Here is a 25159-nt window from a genome sequence, read left to right on the forward strand (position 1 = left end):
CTAGCTCTTACCCTTTGACTCGTGGTCAGGAGTTGTCCAGAGCTGGCCCGGCCTGCCGCCCTCAGCACTTGGGGCCGTGCCGAGGAAGGATCAAGACCTCCTGCCCACCTTTAAGAACCATGCCAACTGTGGATGATATTCTAGAACATATAGGGGAATTCCACTTGTTCCAGAAGCAGACATTTTTCCTCCTATCGCTGCTCTCCGTTGCCTTCACCCCCATCTACGTGGGCATCGTCTTCCTGGGCTTCACCCCCGAGCACCGCTGCCGGAGCCCTGGGGTGGCTGAGCTGAGCCAGCGATGCGGTTGGAGCCTGGCCGAGGAGTTGAACTACACGGTGCCGGGCCCGGGCGCGGCGGACGAGGCCCACCTCCGCCAGTGCACGCAGTATGAGGTGGACTGGAACCGGAGCGACCTGGGCTGTGTGGACCCGCTGGCCAGCCTGGCCGCCAACAGGAGCCAGCTGCCACTGCGGCCCTGTCAGCACGGCTGGGTGTACGACGCGCCCGGCTCCTCCATTGTCACCGAGGTAAGTGAGCACAGGAGTCAGAGTGAAAAGGCAAAGAATTGAGCTTTTCTTAAGACGCTTGGAAAGACCTGTATTTTGGTGGTGGTGGTGTTTTGGTGGTGGTGGTGGTGGTGGTGTGTGTGTGTGTGTGTGTGTGTGTGTGTGGTGTTGGTACGAGGGCTTGAACTTAGGGCCTCATGTTGTGCTTTTTCTGCTCAAGGTTGGTGCTCTACTACTTGATCTATACCTCTACTCTTCTTTCTTTCTTTCTTTCTTTCTTTTCTCTTCCTTCTTTCTTTCTTCTTTTCCTTCCTTCTTTCCTTCTTCCTTCCTTGCTTCCTTCCTTCCTTCCTTCCTCCTTCCTTCCTTGGTTAATTAGAGACATGAGACTCTCAGATTTGTCTTCCCAGGCTGGCTTTGAACTGAGATCCTCAAGTTTCAGCCTCCTGAATCCCTAGGATTTACAGTTGCCACTGGCACCTTGAACTGTGCCCAGATAAGCTCTTAGAACTAAGGGGTTTTTCTAAAACCCTAGTTTCCAAATGAAAGTAGTGGTTTCTAATGTACAGAGTCGTTAGTTAAAACTTCCTCAAATTCTGACACTGATCATTCTAGTTTGTCCAAGTGTGAGCCATAAACCAAGAAAGTAGGAAGAGAGCATCACATGCCATCCCCGAAGAGGAACCGTCTGCAGCCAGCTTGTTTCCCGGAGTCCCACCTCCCTGGTCCTCTCCCACCATACAGATGACACTGGAAATGCTGTGTCATTCACCCCAACCGTGTTTTATGATGCGCTTTTGTAAATTTCTCTTGAATTTGCCCTAAGTGTTCCTATGAAACCTTTGAGGCTGGGGGTTATACTACAGAATAATTTTCGCGTGTGCGCGTGCGTGCGTGCGTGCGTGCGTGCGTGCGGGTGTGTGTGTGTGTGTGTGTGTGTGTGCGCGCGCGCGCGCGCGCGCGCACACGCATGCGCACATGCACACATTAAGGCTCAAACTCTCACTTGGCTTGTTTGTTTGTTCTCAAAGCTGGCACTCTACCACTTGAGCCATGCCTCTATTTCTAGCCTTTTACTGCAGAACTGGAGATAAGAATCTCACAGACTTTTCTGCCCAGGCTAGTTTTGAACTTGATCCTTTAATCTCTCCCTCCTAAGTAGCTAGGATTATAGGCATGAGTCACTGGTGTGTGGTTATACAATTATTTTTATGAAAACACGGTAAAGTATAATTGTGAGGTATTCCAAGAAGAGAAAAGAAAACGTGGAGACATTTATTAGAGGCAAAGCCAGGTGGGGAGGGGCTGTCCTGAAAATACAGAGAAAGCAGGTTTCCCTGTTTAGTGTGAAAGACTGGGTGATGTGAAGATTGTGTGTGAACTGCATCTAGTAGAGGAGGTGCATTTGAAGGAAGGGAAGGGAATCTATCTACAGACAGAGGCGTATGAACTTAAAGCCATGCAACTCTGAGAGGTTCTACAGAGAGATGGGGAAACTAAGGCTCAGGACAGAGCAAAGCATTGCAGTTAGCTCTAGAAATCAGATCTCCTGACGTCACACCCTCCAGGCCAGCATCTGTTCACCTTGCCACCACCGCTGGTTATTCCACCTGAGACAGGTGAGACAGCCATCAACCCTTCAGTGTTTAAAAAGAAAGACAGCTACGAGACTCGGGGGAGGGCCGCGCATGCCTAGACTCGAGTCATGGTTCAATGCCATGCAGAACAGGAAACTCCATAGGACATTTGTCTCCCATTAACCAGCAAAAGGCCAGACGTGGAGCTTTGGCTCAAGTGGTAGAGGGTCCACCTTGAGCAAAAAAGCCAAGGGACAGTGCCCAGACCCTGAATTCAAACCCTGGTACTGGAAAAAAAAATTAAGGCAGCTAAGAGATGCTCAAAGCCATCTCACCTAGCTGCATGGGAGCTGTGTCATCTATTAACACTAGAGAGGGGAAATGCTATGGACTATAAGCAGAGTAATTACCCACTTTCAGCGGGGACATCCAACACTTTGACCAAATGGCACTGCCAGGGTGACAGTATATGGTCTTCAAGCAACCCTTCTGGGACTGATAAGAAAGTGAACATGGTCAGGAAACAGGGTTGCTGCTCTTCAGCCATGCCAGCTCAGTCCAGAGAACATTCCACAACTCCCTGGCTGAGGGGCAGTGGACAGGATTCTAACAGGATTTTGTTTCCTTTCTTCCTTGGAAACACGTGGACAGTTTAACCTGGTATGCGCCAACTCCTGGATGCTGGACCTGTTTCAGTCAGCGGTGAATGTAGGGTTTTTCGTTGGTGCTGTGGCTATTGGCTACCTAGCAGACAGGTAGGTAAAGCACCCATGGGACACTTGAAAAAATCCCATGGTTGGGATAACACTTGGTTCACCTGCCCTGCTTGAATCTTCCTTTTCCACAAACACATAGATCACTGGAAACCAACATCTGTTGTTTCTACAATCTTAGCTTTCTTCCGTTGTTTTGGTAACCCTGACTCATATTTTAACTTCCCAATTCTCTGAAGTCCTCAAGGGAGACGTCAGTATTAGACAGCACTCTTTTCTTGTAGCCCATCCAATGCTTACAGCCAGGAGGGAGAGTAACAGATGACTTAACCTCTATAGGAATTTCTAGTTTATTTTCATCTCGTCCCCCTCTACCCCCCACCTGGAGGCCAGAAGCCTCCAGGGACCATGAGTTCCATTGTGCCCTGCAGGGGTCCCCCAAAGCTAGAGCCATTGTAGAATCTCCCCCATTGCGTGTTGGACTGCAGGAATTCCTGGATCGGGCCTTGGGCATCAGATCAGACTAAGTGTGAGGAACCCAGAATGCACGAATCTAACAAAAAAGAGTGGGGTCTGACTAATGCGAGAGAAGTGCAGACTGCTGCACCTTGTCTGTGTTGCTGGAGAGATGAGCTAGGACTCCTGGCAGGAAATGGCCTTGTTGGAGGAATCTGTGTCTCTGCATCTTCACATTCCCTATCTGCATGGATCAAGCCATCCTTGCATCTCTCATTCACCACCATATTGGATTCCCACTCAACCAGGACTCTAGACCAGTGGGTAGTCATAAGAGTCCTCAAAGGAGAAAGGAGTGAGTCCTTGGTCTCATGAGCACTTTGTGTTACCTGGCCATCGTGGCCAGTGGTCAAATATCTGTAAAGTCAGCTGCAAGTAGGTTGTCCTCTCTGAGTCAGGTACCAGACTCGGTGCTTGGATGCTACCATTCTCTTTAATCCTCTGTAATTGTATAGTCTGTAAATTCATGGTATACTCCTACTCATGTATGAGATAGATGGATGGATGGATAGATAGATAGATAGATAGATAGATAGATAGATAGATAGATAGATAGATAGAAAGATAGATTCTGAAATAAGTGGTAAATATACTGCCATTCCATGCCTGTCCTGACTGGATCTCTGACATAACCCAGACCTGTGGGTATAATATTAAACACAGGTAGGGTGCTTTCTCTGCTTATGTGAAATTGCCAGGCTGGACTAAAACTTGCAAGTGTACCAGCCAACTGTGGCTCATGCCTGTATTCCTAACTGCTCAGGAGGCTGAGATCTGAGGATCATGGTTCAAAGCCAGCCCAGGCAGGAAAGTCCATGAGACTCTTATATTCAATAAACCACCAGAAATCCAGAAGTTGCGTTGTGGCTCAAGTGGTAGAGGGCTTGCCTTGAGCTGAAGAGCTGAGGGACAGCGCCCAGGCCCAGAGTTCAAGCCCCACAACCGGCCAAAACAAAAACAAAAGCATAAAAAACAAAAAGACTCCCAAGTGTGTGGAAGGTTCCTGAGGACAGCGGTGTCTGTCCAAGGGCTTGAGCTTACCCAGAAGGCCCTGGCCCAGTGGCAGCTCCGTCCATCCTGATATATTTGTAAACTGCTGCTCGGCTTCCTCGTCCAGGCTTCTCTTGGCCTGGCCATGCTCAGCAGGAAGGGGAAGAGGAAGCGCATTCATTTTTATTGTTGTTGCCACAAAACTGAGGGTGGTTGTTCGGAGGTGGCCCATGAAGTGGAGAAGGACACATTAACAGAGGAGTCCAAGGTCCGGCCTCACTCCCCAGGAGGCTGGAGAGGCCTTGCTCCGTGCCCTGCGAGGTGGAGGCACTAACACCTGACCGGCCAGGACGCCTGCCAGCCCCCAGCCCCTCCTGGGCCTCACCCTGCAGCCCAAAGGAGGGAGTTAATTATTCACATCTCACTCAAGGAGTAGGAGGGGGTCCAATTCCCCCGGGGACAGTGCATTCCTGAGTTATAATCCATCAGTCCCCCCCACCCCGCTTCATGACCTCATTCCCCTGTTCCTGGGGAAGCTCTAGAAAGCTGATGACTCATCATTGCTGCCCATGCTAGACACCCATGTCTGTGCCTTTCCTCCACTGTCTGGAATTCTGTCTGCCGGTCAGTCCATCTGTCTCTGCTCCTTCTCTTCTACTTGGACCTGTGTGTGAGAGGGTGAAGGAGGCGCCAGCCCACACAGCTCTCCACCCAAGAAACCGTTTATTTTCTGCAGAATTAATGCCTATGAATGGGATGAGAATTTTATGCAAATCCACTTTACTCACAGGTCAGACCAACACTAAATACCACACGTTCCTTCTATAGAGAATTTTTAAAAAATATGTCCGACAAGCTGATGCTCTTTTCCTTTTTTGCTAAGGCTAGAACCGAGGCCCTTGTGCATGCCGGGTGAGCACTCGACCACAAAACTAAATCCTCAGCTAGGGTAGCTTTTTGGAGAAAACTAGGAGGACATTGTGAAAAATATGTAAAAAAGAATACTGAAACCAACAGAAGAAGGGTAAGGAGAGAGAGAGAGAAAGGAAAGAAAAAGAGAGAAGGGAGAAGGAAAGGAAGGACAAAAAGGAAACAGTGGAGGGAGAAAGGGAGGGAGAGAAATGAAAAGGAATGAGAGCAGAAGAGAGGCTAAAAATTAAGCAAGGTGTGACTCTGAAAGGCTTTTAATTTCATTTACAACAGGAGGCTAATCATTAAAGGAGAATTCAGAAATGACATGGTCAAAACAGCTTTCAGTTGAGTAGTTTACATTAATTATTAGTAATACTGCTGGAACTTTAAATCTCAGAATATTAACATCTTAAATAATATTTAATGCTGTTGTAGACTCTTTTCACATGGTTAAAGAATCCCCACCAGAACACAGTTGCTCCTCAGTAAGAGAAACAATTACAGAATGTTCAGCCACCATGAGCAACCTTAGCGAGAAACCCTTCATTCCAGCGAATTGGGGGTCCTTCGAAACACTGCCAGGAGGGCTGATCCCCAAGTTAGCCGTCCGGTAGCCAGCTAGGCGAGTCTACTTTCTGGACTATCACAAAATACCTGAGGCTAAATGAGTATGAAGAGAAGAGGTTTACTTAGCTCCTGGCTTAGGAGGTTCCAGGGCACGGCCCTGGCCAGCTTTGACTCAGCTCTGCTGAGGCTCTCACAGCAGAGGGCACCTCCAAGAGCCACAGAGATCACAAAACGGGAAGCCAGAGAGAAGTCAGAGGTCTCCATTTCTGGAGGGCGAATTCAGGATCTCACCAAGAACAACCTTGATCTCTTTGGAGAGCAGTACCCCAGACCCACAGGCCTCCCACTGGAGTCCACTGAGCACAGGGTACCCCAGCATACAATCCCTGGGGAACAAGGCACATCCAAACCACAGCATGAGCTTCCCAGACAGGAGGCGGAAAGGCAGGGAAGCAGTGCTGGGCTCCCCGGCTGTCCAATCTCACAGAGCCCTCCTCCCCTCCTCCAGCGGCTCACTTAGTCTTTGCCATGAAGAAACTGAGTCAAGTTGAAGAACTTGCCCACTAGCATGGTAAGTGGTAAGGCTGTGATTAAAGCCGGTTTGCCAGTTTTTCCTCTTCTATGTCCTGGTCCAACGGTCTAATCTCCAAGCTGTTGAAGCTTGCGTCCTTCAAATAAAAAACATTGAAGCCAGGTGGTAGCTCAAGCCTATAATCCTAACTACTCAGGATGCTAAGCTCTGAGTATCATGGCAGGCAAGTTCATCAGACTGGTATCTCCAATGAATCACCAAAAAGTTGGAAGTGGAGCTGTAGCTCAAGTGGTAGAACCTTAGCCTTGAGCACCAAAGCTCAAGGACATCACCCAGTCCTTGAGTTCAAGCACCAGGACCCTCTCTGTCTCTCTCTCTCTCTCTCTGTCTCTCTCTCTCTCTCTCTCTGTCTCTCTCTCTCTCTCTCTCTCTCTCTTACACACACACACACACACACACACACACACACACACACAAATTATAGGATGCTGATGAAAAAGCCTTAAACAGAACCAAAGCCTGCAATTTGGAGTTAACCTCTGGTTTTGATTAGATGTCTGTAACTTCTATGAATTTTCTTCCATGAATCAAATAATTCTGCTCCCCGTCCTCATCCTTCTCCCGGCAGGTTTGGTCGCAAGTTCTGCCTCTTGGTCACAATCCTCGTCAATGCTGTCTCTGGGGTTCTCATGGCTGTGTCCCCAAACTACACGTGGATGCTGATCTTTCGCTTGATCCAAGGGCTGGTCAGCAAAGCGGGCTGGCTGATCGGCTACATCATGAGTAAGCGTGCTAGCACAGCATCGGGGCAGCTATGACCAGTGCAGCCGGGTGGGGGCTGGGTGGGAAAGGCCTCGGTTTTGAGACAAACCTTGGAGACTTCTCTTTTGTGTCCCACGAATTCTATAAACCATTCTGTGAGCTCACTGAGCATCGCCCCTAAGAGAATGGAGAGATGAAGGCAGAAAGCAGGCACGCATTGGCATCTCCCATTCCTGAGTCACTCTGGCAACGCTTGTTTTCTGGATTGGGAGAGCTATATGGGGAGAAAGCCTAGCCTACCAAATCTATTCAGCTACCAGACCCGACACTAGATGTATCTGCTGTACAAGGGACTCCATTACTGCACATCCAGTGTAAGGAACCACAGTTGTCCTGGATTTACACACAAGGAGATGGTGCTGTGGTGGACCTACGCTGTTCAGCAAGCCGCTTGTAGAATGAGGGATGTCATTTCTACCTACTCATCAGTAGCTTGAGTAACAGTCCAAGCCTATGGAGTATACGAACATTTAAATTCTAAAGCATAGAGTCTTTATAATAATGTGAAGGAAAATTACCACCCTAAGTTGGTCTTGGGAACTAATCTTATCATTACTTTTCCTTGGGCTATATTCACGTAGCATTTATATAAAAGGATCGGACACTTTGAAATTGACAACTAATCATAAATGATAGCTACATTTTGCGATGTAGATAGAGCATGGTTCTTAGACTGGTCCTCCTCACATCTCAGCCTCCTGAGTGGCTAGGATTACAGGCATGAGCTCCTGTGCCAGGCTGGTCCTGTATCCTCATAATCTGAATGCTGCTGGCCATTCCGTTGTTCTCTGCAGTTACAGAATTTGTCGGGCTGGACTACCGCCGAACAGTGGGGATTTTTTACCAAGCTGCCTTCACCGTGGGGCTGCTGATACTGTCCGGGGTGGCTTATGCCCTTCCTTACTGGCGGTGGCTGCAGCTCACCGTTACTCTGCCCACCTTCTGCTTCCTGCTCTACTACTGGTAAGTCTATTGGGAGCAAGGCAATGAATGCTGTTGAAATATCTTCCTTCCCTTTGAACATCAAGCCTCTAAATAAATTCTATGGTTTCCTTGCCCCCACCCTTCCCCCACCCCCAGCAGGCCTGAGATAAAAATCACACAAACTTTTATGATCTTGCGTTTCATGGTATTGGAACAGCAAGGGTACAATGGGACAGTTCTTCAAGGAGGACAACATCACTGTTGCTATTCTATTCCTCCTTAGGGGAAACTTTAGGATGGAGAAGGCATTACTCATATCACAGCTCCTCCATTCCCATGCCCAAAGCAGACATCCCCAATCAATGCCAGCACTCGTGATAGCAAAAAAGGCCAATGGGATACTCTAGACCATATCAATCAATCAGAATTAGCCAGGCAAGTCCAAGGGAAGCACACATGTGTGTATGTTGGTGGGGAGTTATTTAAAAGGAGGAAGAGCTGAAAGGGTAGCAGGCTGAGTTGAGCTTTGGACATGCTGAAGTGGAGGTAATGAAAGGCAGCTGCCCAGGACCAGTGAAACTTACGATCTAGAATTCAAATTCATTTCCTCTATGCCTTTGTTGTCACCATGGGGACAGAGGAGATGGCTCAGAGGAAGTGAACAGAGCCGAGAGAGGAATGAGACAGGGCCAGAATCAAAGCAACTGCCAATTATTGAAAACTACATAAATGCAGAGCTGCCAAAACCAGAGAAGTGCAAGGGATCCAAGGCTGTCCATGGAGACAAGGGGGTAGTGACAGGCACACGGTGGGCGTGGAAGTCATGGGGGCGAGGCAGGGGACACTGGTCAATCTTCCCTATCTCCCCAAGCCTTGCCTGGCCAGTGCCTAGGCCTAGCGGGACCTGCCCTACGTTCGGTGAGTTCCTGTGTCCACCTCCTCCACCTGGATCATCACTTGTAGTTGGAATCCACTGTTTGCCTGCTGTTGCTTTGTTTGCCTAGCCTAGACGCTGTCAGCTATTTGAGGTCCATCGCATGGCTGTGGTCCGGCTTCCCCGCGGTCTATCTTCCCTGTGGTCCCGCTTCCCTGCGGTCCAGCTGCACTGTGGTCCAGTTTCCCTGTGGTCCAGTTCCCTTGTGGTCCAGTTTCCCTGTGGTCTAGCTTCCCGGTGGTCTAGGCTCCCATCCCAGGCTAGGATTCCCGTAGCAAGGCTCCACGGTGACTGCCTGTGGATAGCTATCACTTTATCATCTAGCAATAGCTACTTCAGAACAGACCCCAAACTCAGGGGCTGAGCTAGAACTCCCATTCCTGGGCTCTCCCTTCACTATTCCTAATTCTCCCACGCATTCCTTTCTACCCCCACAGTGGTTTTCCATCTGGGTGAGCCACAAGTCCTCTCCCAGGTCCACATGTAGGATGCCCAGGTTCCTGCCATTTTGCTCCTGGTTCCTCGCTTTGTTGGCCCCTCGTTCAGGCGACTCATGGCCAGACTGCTTCTGGGCTTCTCGAAGCCGGGCAGCCAGAGCCACGCGGGCACCATGTGCCAGCTAGAAAAATGGCCCAGCAGAGATGCGGAAGGAGCAGAGTAGCCCACCAAGCTCAAGTCCTGGCCCCGAGCCTCAGCCTAGGAGAGTCCTGGCCCCTTTCCTCATGGCCCTCCCATGGAAATACCACCCAGGTCCTGCTGAGCCCTGACTTGAAGTAACTACTCTCCCAGAGCTGTGATCCCAACCTGGCTTCCTGAAGCCTATCAATGTAGCCATTGGATAAAGCCAAGTCAGGAAAAGACTTAATCCCTAAGTTCTCAGCCAATGCAGCAAATATGAAAGCTTAGAGAAGCTAAACACCTTCCATCCTCACATCTGGCACGATAACTAAGGCAAAATGCAAACTTAGTTCCAGTGATAGGAGAGCTTCTTTGAAGAGGACGAGAACCTGTGACATAGTAATGTCACAAGAGACAATAGTTCAGCCCATCTCCGCCATCTTGGCTTCCTCATTACAGAATCTGGTCTTGGGTTAAATAGTGAGAATTAGACTCCTTGGAGATGGCTTTCCAATTGGTGGTCCCTTCTCTTTTTGTGATGCTTCATATTAACTCTCCTATCCTTATTTCCTCATTCTCTTGTCCTTGCTTCCTTGGCCTTTGTAGGACCTGACCCCATTTTTGGCCCTGCTGGTTTTAGTTGATCTGCTTATCCTGCCATCTGTGAATTTTGTAGGCCAGAATTCCGATTGGCTGGTTTTCTACTAACTTCTATCACCAGGGCCTCCCTCCCGCTCCTCATCCCTGAGCCTGACAGCAGTCAGTGCTCTGCCAAGGTCAAACCATGAGGTCTGGCTGTGACAGCTTCAGACCTCCTGACCTCAAGAGCTGACCTCATTCTTTGGGAAATCAGCTTTCACGATAACATACCCAATAACTGATATCACGTAACGTATTTGCTCCTTGCTCCCTACCTGTGAGAGCCTGCACATTTCTACCTCTGCCATTGTCCCTTTCCATTCTCAGGACGTCACAAAGCCAGGGGTCTGTCCAGTGGGGTGGACGGACTCCTCCTCCAGGCAGCACAAGCTGCACATTCAGCTGAGTCCTGCCATGCAGCATGCCTGCAGGTGCACCCAAAAATCTCTAAAGAGGGAGCCCCCAAAGCTTCATGGTAAGGCTGAGGACAAGTCAGCCTTTAAAGGAGGAAAGTACCACACAGCCCCATGAGATGCACAATCTGCCCCTTTGTGGTCTAACTAAAGCTCGCTGTATAAGGTCCTTGCAGAAATCCCATCGTGGAAATCGAGAGAGGGCGGTCATTTCCCCTCCACACCTTTGTACCCTAGGTGCATACCGGAATCACCCAGGTGGCTGATCTCCCAGAACAAAAATGGCAAGGCCATGGGCGTCATTAAGCACATCGCCAAGAAAAATGGAAAATCAATGCCGGCCTCTCTTCAGGTGAGCCACGGCCATAGACATCCAAGTCAGGGACAGGGAAACTGGGAGAGTGGGGGGACCACACACTTGTCATCCCAAGGGAGAATCTAGAAGAATCTAGAATCTGCATTTCAGTCCACGTATAGGGAGATACATAGAATATTTCATATATGAGATTTGTGACTCCCTGGGAGAATGCCTTAAATAGCTGGTACACTGTGACCCAAAGAGAACCAGAAAGCATTTAGAAGTTGGTGGAGGCCACGTGCAGTAGTTTACACCTATATGCCCATCCACTTGGGAGATGGACATAGGATTGTGATTTGAAGCCAGCAAGGGAAAAAATGCTTAGAAAGCTAGCAAGACCCATCCCAGTACCAAGTAGGCGAAGAGGAGGAATGAGGACGAGTAGAGTTGACACAGTTTTGTTTTTTAAAGCCTATGTGAAAATAGAACAATGAAACCTGCTGAAATCGTTTTTAAAAAGGGGAAAGAGGGAAACTGGGGGGGGGGGGCTGATCAGGACACGTTCTTTACATGTGTGGAAATATCACAATGGCCTCACCTTTTGAACAACTCACATACACTTTTTAAAAAAAAAAGAAAACAAAAACACAAGTAGAACATTGTACTTCACACCTGTAATCAAGGACACTCAGGAGCTGTAGACGAGAGGACTACGTCTGAGATGTGTCCAGTGAAAATAGTGAAATTCAACCGAATGCCAAGAGAACTGAAGGTTCAACTGGTGTACACAAGACCTAAGCTCATGGGGCTGGGAAGGTGGCTCAGTGGTAGAGCGCTTGCCTTGCATGCCTGAGGCCCTGGGTTCGATTCCTCAGCACCACATAAGCAAAAAGAAAAAAAGCCGGAAGTGGCACTGTGGCTCAGGTGGTAGAGCGCTAGCCTTGAGCTGAAGAGCTGAGGGACAATGCCCAGGCCCAGAGTTCAGGCCCCACGACCGCACCCAAAAAAAAAAAAAAAAAAAAAGACCTAAGCTCAAACCACGGTACAGCTAATGGAGAAACTTCTATCTCAGGAAAGCTGAGTGACACTGCCAGGCTGCCTTAACAGCGGTGCTCACGTTTCCTGGTGTGTCTAGATCTCTAGATCCAGAAAACACTCGTTTAAGCACATGTTTTTTTGGAAGAATTTGAAACCGTTTGGATAAATCATTCCAAGCCATTCTAAGTCACCTCTGCTTTCACCCTGACCCAGCAAAGTCAGGTCGCTGAGGTGTCTATTGGTTTAAAGTTTGGGGTTGGCAGTTTTACCTTTTGTGAATCTCATCTCTGTGAATTCAAACCTCCTCACGTGATTGGTGCTGGAAGGGAGAAAATAAAGTCTAATCGAAAATTAGGTGACATTGGGGTAAATCATTTCTGAAGGAGGATTAAGAGAAGTTAGCTGTAAGGCGTTGAGACTTACCCAGCATTCAGGCAGAGGATGGGGGCACGGAAGACTTTTGTCTTTGTTCCTCCGTCTCCCTGGGTGGTTATGATGGATGTACTCACCACCAGCGAGCTCATGTCTGGATGGCACCAGTTCTTGGCTTTCAGATCCTTGTGTGATTCAACCAGGATGCAAATCCCAGGTAAACCAGCACTGCCAAGGGAGAGGAAGTTCTGGCGATGGTGATCAGGTCACTGCGATGATTTCTCTTCCTTCGCATGGAGGGGGCAGCGCTCCTTGCCAGCAACCGTGTCTTCCACAGTTGGGCTGCTCGGGTGTTCCGAGCTGGGTACAGCAGCTCCCAGCCACCAGCCCTCTGTCTTCTTACACTGTTTCTCCAGGTGATGCCGGTGCTGGTCTGAATGTTCCGATCCCAGGCCTGAACCTCGGGCCTGACAAGCGATATAGGGAGCCTGATGAAGTCCTGGGGAGGGGGGGCCCCAGTGGGCTGGGCTTCGTGACGCCCCACCGAGCCTCCCCAGAGGTCTCCCTTGATCTGTGCCACCAGTCACCTAACGTCTCTGAATTCCAGCTCCTCTTCTGTAAAAAGGGAGACCAAAATAACTTGTAGGATTTTTCTAACAATTTGAACAAGGCTCAGTGCTGAGCACAGGACCGTGTGGTGGTGAGCTGAAGGAGATATTGCTAGTCTCTGTAGGAAAAACCAGAGACCCCAGACTCCAACCAGAGACCCCAGACTCCAGCAGAGAGCGCCTCATTCTTGCCTTGTTTTCTCAGAGCCTGAGTGCAGATGCGGAAGCCGTGGGAACGCTGCACCCTTCCTTTTTGGACTTGGTCAGAACCCCTCAGATCAGGAAGCACACCTTGATCCTGATGTACAACTGGTAAGAGTCTTTCATCTGTTGTGAAGTCTCTCCAGATTCACGTAATCACAGTCATCCCACGTGACCTGACCCGGGGCTCGGCCGCTGTGGAAGAGGGCGGCATGTGGGTGGCCGCGGTCTCAGACCAATGGCGTCTCTGGGGGAAGAACAGGCCAGGCTCACCCTGGGTTTCCCCCAGTAGAGTCACACCCTCACCTCCAGAAGCTCGCATTGTCAGCCTGTGAAAGTTCCAAACTTTCTGGAGGATTCTAATGTCGACCCCAGTGGAGAACCAACAGTTGAGGTTGCCCAGAGCACAAGAACACAGAGCTGGCCGGCCATGGAAATGGTCTTCGCCTTTTCTTGTTAAGTAAATCAAGTTAGGAACAAGAATAACCCACTGGCCCAGCGGGTGAGGCGCGCATCTCACTGCTCTCGCTGTGCTCCGGGCCCTCGCAGCACCTCTCCCCATGAGCCCCACTTCTTCTGGGAGACTTCTGCACCCCACATCAGGGCAAGAAGGCCCCTTCTTCTTGGTGGAAGCATAAAGCTGGTCACAGGCAGCCCTGAGCTTCGACCTCATTCTCCTTTTCTTTTTCTAAACATTTATGCCTGTTGCTGCTTCTCCTACTTTCCCTTAGAAATCATGCCACTTTGGGGGTCAGTCAATCTAGGCAAAATGGCGTTTGCCTCAGGCCGGAAAAGGAATCATTCCAACGGGAATTACCCATTCGGTCTTCTGCTTTCTAAGATTTGAATTAAGCAATTCATCCTTTTGGCCCCAAATGCTTTAGAAGACCAGAAATGATCTACTGGCGTCAATAACTTAGCAGAGTTATTCCAGCAATGACTCTGCTTGGCCATTCACCCTTCTTGGCTTTCTTCTTGGCCAGAGAAAGCTGTGCCTATTCCTTTTCTGTTTCTGCTTTTTGGGTCCCAACCAGCCACCGAAATGCACCAGCCAGAAGACAAGTGATAGAAAGGGCTTGCAGCAGTGAGGTCATGAGGAAAGACCACCTGTCATCTGCTCCTCTCTTCTTGGTGCTGTGTGTTGGGGGCTCCTCTTGACCTTGCCTCTCTTCTTTGCTCAGGTTCACAAGCTCTGTTCTCTACCAAGGCCTCATCATGCACATGGGCCTGGCCGCAGACAATGTCTATCTGGACTTCTTCTACTCTGCCCTGGTAGAGTTCCCGGCTGCCATCATCATCATCTTCACCATAGACCGTGTTGGCCGCCGGTACCCTTGGGCTGGGTCAAATATGGTGGCTGGGGTGGCCTGTCTAGCTTCGGTGTTCATCCCTGATGGTAAGTCATAACCTTACTGGGGTCTTGTCCCCAAAGCCTTCAATGGGGGTGTCCTTTACCCTACAGACCCATTTCAGTAGACAGCCAGCAATAGTTGCCATCCTCCTGAGCATCCTGCCTAAGCTCCACTCACTACATCACACACACCCAGTGGTGCCCTGGTGGGACCAAACCCAAGAGGCTCTGAAGACCTCAGAACTGGCAGGCCTAGAAAAGACAGCCTGGGCTGTGGACAGATCAGAACTTTCTAGAACTTTCCAGCAACTTCTATGACCCCTGCATCATCCTGCAGTCAATGGGAAAACTCACGTTCCATCAATAAATCATGAGCTAGGGCCTCCACTCCTTGTACAGTGCTCTCTCACTGAATGGGAGTGGAAGCCAGGGAAGAGAAGCCCTCCTGGGGCAGCAACAATTTAACACATGCCCCTTGTCTGGGATGTTCTACAAGGTTGCCCCAGCTTTGGAAACCTGCCTGATTCTGTTCTCATTACAACTGAGATGGAAAGGTAGAGGATCCTTGATTCACAGCTGTGAAACAAGATCTGTGGTGACAGGGACTGGTGGGTTCACCCGGTGGACAGGACTTCTAATGACGGAAGCCGGCGTGACACTGACAGCAGGATGAGTCTTCACGACTGCCCAGCCCCGCAGACTCTCACCAAGACCCTCACGGAGACAGTGGACTTGGGTTGGTGTGGATGGGTCACTGAAGGTGCCGGGACCCCATAGCCAGGCCAGCTGTGAGGTGCACTGGCAAAGGGTGCTGATGGAAGATGTCAAGGGTAGGCTCTATGCTCGCCTCCTCATTTTGTTGTGAACCTAAACCCCCTTAAAAAATTTAAATCCTGTACTAGGTGCCAGTGGCTCACACCTATATTCCTAGCTACCCAAGAGGCTGATAGCGAAGGATCAGACTGTAGTTCAAAGCCAGGCCAGGCAAGAAAAGACCGTGAGACTCTTATTTCCAATTATCTACCCAAAAAGCCAGAGCTGTACTCAAGTGGTAGAGCACCAACCTTGAGCAAAAATTAAAATTAAAAAAAAAAGATCAGGGACAGTACTCAGATCCTGAGTTCAAGTCCAGGGACTAGTACACACACACACACACACACACACACACACACACACACACTATTTGAATTGCACCTGAGGTAAAAACAGACTGTGGAGCTTGCTGTCACTGTCCTGCTTGTGTAGCAGAGCCACTCCACCCCTCCGCCCCTCCAGAACTGTGGGATTTGCCCTCACAGACCTGCGGGCCACGGTTTGGAGTCAAGGGACCATGCACCTCGTGTACAACATCATAAGCGCTGGAGCCAGGGCACCGCCAGCCGTGCGGCGTCTGAAGCGGCTAAGCGCTGTGTTTTGCCCTCAGAGCTCCAGTGGCTGAAAATCACGGCAGCGTGCCTGGGGAGGATGAGCATCACGGTGGCCTTCGAAATGGTCTGTCTGGTCAGCGCAGAGCTGTACCCCACCTTCATCAGGTGAGCCGCTAGGGGTGCTGGGAACACTTGGTTTGGGGAGAGGCAGAGGACACCCCACCTCCGACAGCACAGAGTGAGGATGGCGGCGCCAGGAGGGAGCGGGGGGGGGGGGGGGGGTCAGGAACGACTTTGTAGAAACAGTACAGGGAGGCCACAAGACAGAGAAAAGAGAAAAACGCTCCCTACCCCGTACACCAGAGCGGCGGAGACAATCGCACCTGGCGACCATGTTTGTGCACTGAAAATAATGTGAACAGTGGCTTTCAGTTTTCAGATGTTTTGACGATTCAGGGAAGTGTTTATTCAGGATGGCGGGGAGTGGAAGATACGGCTCAGTGGTACATTAAAGTTCTAAATCAGCGCTGGGTATAGGGTTCATATAAGCCCAGCGACTCAGGAGACTGAGGGAGGCAGAAAATAGAAGGATGACCAGGTTCAAGGACAGCCAGGCAAAACATGAGTGAGACCCCATCTCAACCATGTCTATCATTCCCACAAAGAAGGAGATATAAACAAGGGGATCGTGGTCCAAGCCAGCTGAGCATAGCCATGACAACCCCTTTACTGAAGTAAAAAGAAGGTGTGTTTGGGGGGGGGGGGGGATTGCGGTGGTAGAGTGCCTGACTAGCAAGAGCAAGGCCCTGAGTTCCACATCCATCCGTGCCCAGCCCCCACAGACACACACACACAACGAAACCCATGTTTGGTGGTTTAGGAACCTTGGCGTCCACGTCTGCTCCTCCTTGTGTGACATCGGCGGCATCCTCACGCCATTCCTGGTCTACCGCCTCACCGCCGTGTGGCTGCAGCTCCCGCTGGTGGTGTTCGGTGAGAAACCCCACAAACTCCTTTGTGCTTCTAGGGGCCTCCATTTCCTCCCAGCAAAAAAGGCGTCGTGGCTGTTAGTAGCTAATTACTGGTCATTAGAATATTAGCAATACTGAGTAGCCATGCGTGAATCTCAAATGCTACTGGTCACTACTGATACTCAGCAGGACTTCCACCCTGGGGGGACGAATGGACTGAAGGAAGTGTGAGAGGGAAGAATGTTTCCTGCAGCCCCCTCATTCTCTGTCTACACCCATCTCACCACCATGCCCTGACACTTGGAAAAGTGTTTACATTCCCAAAACCAGAGGAAACACAATTCACAGTCAAGGAAACGTACCCGCCCGGTGCGGTGGCACACATCTGCAAGCCTGTCTCAAAAAGACTAAAAGTAAAAAAAGAGTCTCAGGTGCTAGCTGGCTGCCAGCCAGGGTGTGCGTTGCTTGCATCCATTGTAATAAAAACCACACCAAGCAGCCACTAGACAATGTAGAGGGTGAATTATCTCAGCACCAGAGTCCAGTTTGCCCCGGAAGCCAGGGCATGGCAAATGTGAATTCAGCTCAGCATTAGGCCCCAGAGTGGGTGAGTCAGAGCCTGGTGCAGGGAAGTCATGGTGTCCTGGGGCATCCCTTCCTGCCATTTTGAGGGCAGAATGGAATTGAAATCCAGCATGCGATGCTCTGGTAAAGACCCCACATCCTACTTCCACTCAATAATGGGGAACACGTAATATACTACATATTATATTATAGCATAAATATGTCAGTAGTATTAGAATATGAATCAACAAAACAATGCAGCCAGGTGCCAGTGGCTCACCCCTATAATCCTAGCTACTCAGGAGGCTGAGATCTGAGGATCTTGGTTCAAAGCCAGCCTGGCCAGGAACATCTGTGAGAATCTTATCTCCAATAAACCACTTTGAAAACCGGAAGTGGTGCTGTGGCTCTAGTTGTAGAGTGTTTGCCTTGAGCTGAAGAGCTAAGAGACAGCGCGTAGGCCCAGAGTTCAAGACCTACAACTGACAAAAAAAATCAATACAGTTATTAAAGATTATATAACTAGAGAAAAATTGAACAAGAGGAATTTAGCCATCTCCTGAATTTGAACTCAGTGACCTGGGTGTGTTTTTTTTTAATACAACTATGCAATAATGTGTGATCTAATACTCTTATTTGCTGTAATGGTCCAAGTTTCTGACTTTGTTCCTTTACTAAGTGCTTTGTATTGGCAGGCCTGTGTTCTTCCTAGATTGTTTCCATCGTTAGTTTCTAGCTCCAAAACATCTTAACCCTGTGGCAATGTCCTCTAGCCTAGAATAACCTTCACTCAAAATATTCAGTATTAATTTCCCTAAAAGGAGTTGTAACCCTTTGGTGATCAGAATCAGTGTAAAAATCAGGGTGGGAAACAAGGTCATCAGAGATGGCAGGGGTGAATAAATACAGAACACTTTCTCCCCCCAAAAAGAACTAGACAGGGAGCTGTGTCACAGAGCCTAAGGACCCCGTTCTTACTGTGTCTGCACATCCCTCAGCTGTGGTTGGTCTGATCGCTGGAGGTCTGGTCTTGTTGCTACCTGAGACCAAAGGGAAGGCTTTGCCTGAGACCATCGAAGATGTGGAGAACATGCTGAGGTGAGCTGCCCTGAGCCTCCCTGAGCCTCTCAGAGCTGCCCTGAGCTGCTGAGAGCCTTCCTGAGCCTCCCTGAGCCACCTTGAGCTGCCCTGAGCCTCCCTGAGCTGCCCTCAGCCACCCTAAGCCTTCCTGAGCCACCCTAAGCCTCCTTGAGCTGCCCTGAGCCTCTCTGAGCCTTCCTAGCCTCTCTGACCTGTCCTGAGCCTCCCTGAGCTTCCCTGAGCCACCCTAAGCCTCCCTGAGCCTCCCAGAGCCTCCCGGAGCTGCCCTGAGCCTTTCTGAGCCTTCCTGAGCCTCTCAGACCTGCTCTGAGGGAGCAGGGAGCTGAGCCACCCTAAGACTTCTTAAGCCCCTCTGAGCTGCCCTGAGCTGCCCTGAGCCTCTCTGAGCTGCCCTGAGCCACCCTAAGACTCCCTGAGTCTCTCTGACCTGCCCTGAGCCTCTGAGCTGCCCTGAGCCTTTCAGAGCCTCCCTGAGTCTTCTTGAGCTGCCCAGAGCTGCTCTGAGCCTCCCTGGGCCTCCCTGAGATGTTCTGAGCCACTCTAAGCCTTCCTGAGCCTCCCTAGCTGCCCTGAGCCTGAGCTGCCCTGAGCCTCTTTAACCTGCCCTGAGCCTTCCTGAGCTGCCCTGAACTGCCCTGAGCCTTTCAGAGCCTCTTTGAGCATTCTTGAGCTGCCACGAGCTGCCCTGAGCCTCACTGAGCCTCCCTGAACCTCCCTGAACTGCCCTGAGCCTCCCTGAGCTGCCCTGAGCCTCCAAGAACTACCCTGAACCTCTCTGAGCCTCCCTGAGCCTCCCTGAGCTGCCCTGAGCCTTTCAGAGCCTCCTTAAGCATTCCTGAGCTGCCACAAGCTGCTCTGAGCCTCACTGAGCCTCCCTGAGCTTCCCTAAGGCTCCTTGAGCTTCTCTGAGCCTTTCAGAGCCTCCCTGACCCTTCTTGAACCGCCCTGAGCTGCTCTGAGCCTCCCTGATCCTCCTGGAACCTCCCTGAACTGCCCTGAGCCTCCCTGAGCTGCCCTGAGCCTCCATGAACTACCCTGAGCCTCCCTGAGCTGCCCTCAGCCTTTCAGAGCCTCCCTGAGCCTTTCAGAGCCTCCCCTGAGCCTTCTAGAGTTGTCCTGAGCTGCTCTGAGCCTCCTTGATCCTCCAGGAACCTCCCTGAACTGCCCTGAGCCTCTCTGACCTTCCCTGAGCCTCTGTGAGCTGCCCTGAGCCTCCCTGAGCTGCCCTGAGCTGCTCTGAGCCTCCTTGGGCTGCCCTGAGCCTTTGAGAGCCTCCTTGAGCCTTCTTAAGCCACCCGGAGCTGCTCTGAGCCTCCCTGAGCCACCTTGAGCTGCCCTGAGCCTCCCAGAATTTCCCTGAGCTGCCCTGAGCCTCCAGGAGCTGCCCTGAGCCTTTTTGAGCCACCCTGAGCTACTCTGAGCCTCCCTGATCCTCCCTGAACCTCCCTGAGCTGCTCTGAGCTGCTCTGAACCTCCAGGAGCTTCCCTGAGCCTTCCTGAGCTGCCCTGAGCCTCCTTGAGCTTCCCTGAGCTGCTCTGAGCCTCTATGAACTACCCTGAACCTCCTTGAGCTGCCCGGAGCCTCCCTGAGCCTCCTTGAGCTTCTCTGAGCCTCCTTGAGTTGCCCTGAGCTGCTCTGAGCCTCCATGAACTACCCTGAACCTCCTTGAGCTGCCCTGAACCTCCCTGAGCCTCCCTGAGCTGCTCTGAATGTCCCTGAGCTGCCCTGAGCCTCCCTGCGCCTCCCTGAGCTGCCCTGAGCTGCTCTGAACCTCCAGCAGCTTCCCTGAGCCTTCCTGAGCTGCCCTGAGCCTCCTTGAGCTTCTCTGAGCCTCCTTGAGTTGCCCTAAGCTGCTCTGAGCCTCCATGAACTACCCTGAACCTCCTTGAGCTGCCCGGAGCCTCCCTGAGCCTCCCTGAGCTGCCCTGAGCTGCTCTGAGCCTCCATGAGCTGCCCTGAGCCTCCTGAGCTTCCCTGAGCTTCCCTGAGCTACCCAGATTCTCTGGTCTCTGTGCACTAAATCTTTCTAGACCACCCTATAGTAAGTTGGAGAGAAAGACTAATTGGAATCCATATCTCATCATACTCTGACATAAACTCAGACTCAAAGACTCAAAAGTTGAAAAATAATGATGAGGCCATAGATCTTCATAACGTCTATATGTCTTCATAATGAGGAAGGTCTTTGTAAATATGACACAAACAAAAATTCCATCTTTTTGCATTCACAAAAGTGAAGACTTCTAGCCAGGTGCTTCTAGCTCATGCCTGTAATCCTAGCTACTGAGGAGGCTGAGATCTATGGATCACCGTTTGAAGCCAGCCCAGGTAGGAAAATCCATTAGATTCTTATCTCCAATTGATCAACAACAAAAATCTACAATTTGGAGCTCAGATAGGGCATTAGCTTTGAGCAAAACAAAAACAAAAAAACTAAGGGACAGCACCTAGGCTCTAAGTTCAAGACTTAGGAAGGAAAGGAACAAATATTAAATACATGCTGAGATGGCTAAGAGGTCCTACAAGAACAAACATCTTACTGTGCCTGATATATAAATTATACTGCATTGTGCATAACGAAAAACATGTCATAATTTCAGTACTGGTTGTGATTTCAGGCTTGCAGGGGAGTGTAGGGTATGGGAGAGGGGGCATATGTCTGTGTGTGTATATCTCTAGAAGAATGTGCTAGAACCATTCATTGCTTGGCTATAGAGTGTGGTGGCATATGGACCTATTTTTAAAGTACACTAAATAAAGAGAAGCCTGTGTGCTACCTTTCCTCAAAAGATTTTATTCTAATATTGCATGCTTAGAAATTTTATTCCCCCCCCCTAAAAAAAAGAAATTTTATTTTTGGGGCTGGGAAGGTGGCTCAGTGGTAGAGCGCTTGCCTTGCATGCATGAGGCCCTGGGTTCGATTCCTCAGCACCACATAAGCAAAAAGAAAAAAGCCGGAAGTGGTGCTGTGGCTCAAGTGGTAGAGTGCTAGCCTTGAGCTGAAGAGCTGAGGGACAGCGCCCAGGCCCAGAGTTCAGGCCCCACAACCGGACCCCCCCCCCCCCAAAAAAAAAGAAATTTTATTTTCTCTATTTCTGGTCCATGTTTGTCAGGAACTAAGATGAATTCCATGCATTCTATAAAGAGTAAGCACGTAGCAAGCATACCCAGGACTTGGGCGTGGCGTGGATGAGCTGCAGTGCCCGGACTTTCCTAGAGTTCCATCTCAGAGGTGAAAGGAGGCCTTTCCCCTCAGGATGAGGCCACACCCTGGCAGCCCCCGAGCACCAGGCTCCCACATGCTTTCTTTGGCCCATACAGTATTTATTACAGCAAGAACTGCCATACAAATGGACTTCCAGGACCGGTTACAAGACCAGATGTGGAAACACTGTGCAAGCATGCCCTGTGGCAGCAATGTGAGCAGTGAGGGCATGCCCTCTGTGGCAAGCCAAGGCCCCCACCGCTCCCAGCAGCCTGTGTCTGGCACACATATGCTCTCTGGCTGGCTCAAACAGACATTTGAGTTTGAAGCCTTTGATCTAGAGGAGCTCACCTGCTCCTCTAGTCAGCTGAGCTTCCTGTGGACGGGGGCATCTCTTCACAGGATGATGCAAAGTCTGTCTGTGAGCTTTGTGCCGTGGCCAGCCTCACGCCTGGCACATACAAAGCAGGAGCCTTGCAAACACTTACAGATAGATCCTGGAGCCCTTTTATGGCATTATAGCCGTCTCCCATGTCAGAATGAAGGGAAGAGCCTGGGCTGTAGAATCTGACAGACCACACTCATGTAGGACCAGATTCCCATCTGAGTGATCTTAATCAGTCTCCCTGGCTCATACCTGTCATCCTAGCTACTAGGAGGCTGAAATTGAGGATCAAGGTTTGAAGCAAACCCAAGAAGGAAAGTCCATGAGACTCTTATCTCCAATTAACCACCAAAAGTCCGAAGTGGAGCTGTGGCTCAAGTGGTAGAGCACCAGCCTTGAGCACAAAAGCTCAGGGACAGCACAGGATGGACACAAAAACAGAATAGAATAAAACAAATGACCCTGTCTGTCTTGCTTATGTGCATCATTCCTTCTCCATGACAGCAAAAGCTAATGTTCATGACTGGTCTTGACTAGTACAACTCCCATCCGCCCTCTTTCAATGTGCACAGGTCTTCTTTGTAACCCATCGATGACTGACGCACAATGCTGAAACCCACTGACAAGCCATGCACTGCTGGGCATTCAGCCAGCGGTCCTGCTGTCATCTTTGCTGCTGCTTGTGGTGGTGCTGCAGTTGTTGTCCATGACATCGCTACTGCTGTTGCTGCTATTAGAACTGACACTACAGTTGCTGCTGTTGGTGTTTCTGCTGCCGAAGCTGCCAGTGTCATTTTTGTTGCTGCTGTTGTTGTGAGATTTTTGTTGTTGAGTTGCTGTCATTGTTTCTGCTATTACTATTGGAACTGTTCCTGGGCTTATTACTGATGTGGGACTTGCTACTGCTGTTGTTGATAGTACTGTGGTTGACGGTACTTTTGTTGATGGTGCCATTGGTGGTGGTACTGTTAGTATTGTTGGTGGTACTGTTGGTGGTACTTTTGTTGGTGGTGCTATTGTTGGTGCTGCTGTTGTTGATGGTTCTGTTGTTGATAGTGCTGTTGGTGGTGGTACTTTTGTTGATAGTGCTGTTGGTGGTGCTGTTGTTGATGGTGCTGTTGGTGGTACTATTGTTGATGATCCTGTTGTTGATGGTGCTGTTGGTAGTACTGTTATTGGTACAGTTGTTGATGGTGCTCTTGGTAGTGTTACTGTTGTTTATGGTGCAGCTGTTGGTACTATTTTTGCTGGTGCTGTGATTGATGGCACTTCTGTTGATGGTACTGTTGGTGGTGGTGCTGTTGTTGATGGTGCTGTTGTTGCTGCTGTCATTTCTGGTGATACTGACAAGGCTTCTGTGGCTGCTGCTGTTTCTGATGCTGTTGTTGGTGCTGTTGCTCTTCCCGATAATGATGTCCGGTTACTGGGCACAGAGACTGCGGGAGCTTAAGAGATCTGATTATACTTCCACTGGGGCCTGAGAAAACAACAACACGATGATTTACTGAGCTTCTGCCAACCCCAGTTCAGACTGGGCTGGTCTAGAAACTGAGGCAGGACTGACCGTGTCCCCATGGAGGGTTGCACAGGTAGTCAGGGGCTGGAGCAGCCCACACCTGAACTGGCATGAGTGGGAACATGGCGAGGAACAGCACCCAGTGTGCTCAGATAGACAACTGCGAAACTGCAGCTGGAGCGAGTGTTTTCACGACTTCAGCAACAGAAAGTCCCAAATTACATTTGAGAACTGCTAAGTGTCTGGATTTTGTAGACATCATCTTTAACTGATAAAAGTTTATATTTAGTCTTTACTTGTGTTCCCTATTACAGAGGATGGTGAAGTCTCTCAGCAGTAGTTCATTGCAGGCCGATTCTACTTCTAGAGGAGTTTCGGGATCATCCCCTTCTAGTAATTTACCGAGCTCTGACCATTTTTGTTATGAAAATCATTACTCATAACACTGTGCAAGACAACCCTTGGATAAATCATACCTGGTATTTCATTTATTTATTACACACTTTCGTTTGTTATTCCATCTAATAGTCTCTTTCTTCCCTCTCCAACTGTGTTTCCTATTACAGACCAAGAAAATATAAAGAAAAGATGATTTATCTCCAAGTCAAGAAATCAGACACTCCCAGAAACTAAGGGGGAGGCCAACCATGAGTCTCACTGAGCCTGGCTTTGTCAATACAAGGCCAGAGCAAAAATGTCATCCCTCAGCACGGAGCTCGCACAAGTCAACCTTACTCATCCCTGAGCTCTGTCAACCTGGAGCTATCAGTTTGTTGTACTGCTGGGTAAAATCTACCTGCAGACCAGCTCCTTCCAGGCATACCAGCTCCCGCTGTGCTGGGCCTGCCCAGGACAATGGCTGCTGGTTTGCTAGAACTTTCCTCACTATCTTTGTATTTCCTTATTTGAATCCCTTCTCTGTAATGACATCAAGCCAAATACACAGGGGTGCTGTGGGCCAGGGAAACTAATGAGAAACGATTGAAAAACAGTGAAGTTGTGAGAAAAGAGTCTCTTTTCATAAAGAACATTTAGAGCAATATCAAGTGCTCCAGAACAAATTACAAGAACTTTGAACTTCACCTTCCCAGGGGAAGAAAAATTTAAATATACTGATTATTAACCTTGTTAGACTTGAAAAGAGCTTTAAAAAAAAAAAAAACAAATGTAACTCATAATCACTCACTCCACTTGTATTTATACCAGGTAACTCCAAAAGTGTGCTTTCTAGAACATTTAAAGAACATTGTGGGTATTATTAAACCATAGATAGCCATTTTCAGTGTAGTAAAACTTGCAAAATAACACACTTCTTAAAAATTATAGGGAAGTAAACTGGGTGCTTGTGGCTCACACCTACAATCCTAGTTACTCAGGAGGCTGAGATCCAAGGATCATGGTTTGAAGCCAGCCTGGGTAAGAAAGTCCATAAAACTTTTTTTTGGGGGGGGGGCGGCGGGGGGCGTCTGGTCGTGGAATCTGAACTCTGGGCCTGGGCGCTGTCCCTCAGCTCTT

The 25159-nt window shown here is 49.7% G+C and overlaps 1 protein-coding gene across 1 annotated transcript; it reads left to right on the forward strand.

Annotated features, from left to right (window-relative positions):
* Nucleotides 1-24635, forward strand: Slc22a2 (solute carrier family 22 member 2). The gene is made up of 11 exons (XM_042689737.1): nt 1-530; nt 2738-2841; nt 6945-7099; nt 7933-8101; nt 10904-11018; nt 13188-13294; nt 14365-14579; nt 15958-16066; nt 16782-16894; nt 18435-18534; nt 24211-24635. Exons 1-11 carry the CDS (start codon nt 120-122, stop codon nt 24275-24277), a joined length of 1665 nt encoding a protein of 554 aa, XP_042545671.1. The 5' UTR covers nt 1-119; the 3' UTR covers nt 24278-24635.
* The last annotated feature ends 524 nt before the right edge of the window (nt 24636-25159 follow it).

The sequence above is a fragment of the Dipodomys spectabilis genome, unplaced genomic scaffold, assembly GCF_019054845.1.
Source record: "Dipodomys spectabilis isolate Male_0828 unplaced genomic scaffold, ASM1905484v1 ptg000126l, whole genome shotgun sequence".
NCBI classification, from domain to species: domain Eukaryota; kingdom Metazoa; phylum Chordata; class Mammalia; order Rodentia; family Heteromyidae; genus Dipodomys; species Dipodomys spectabilis.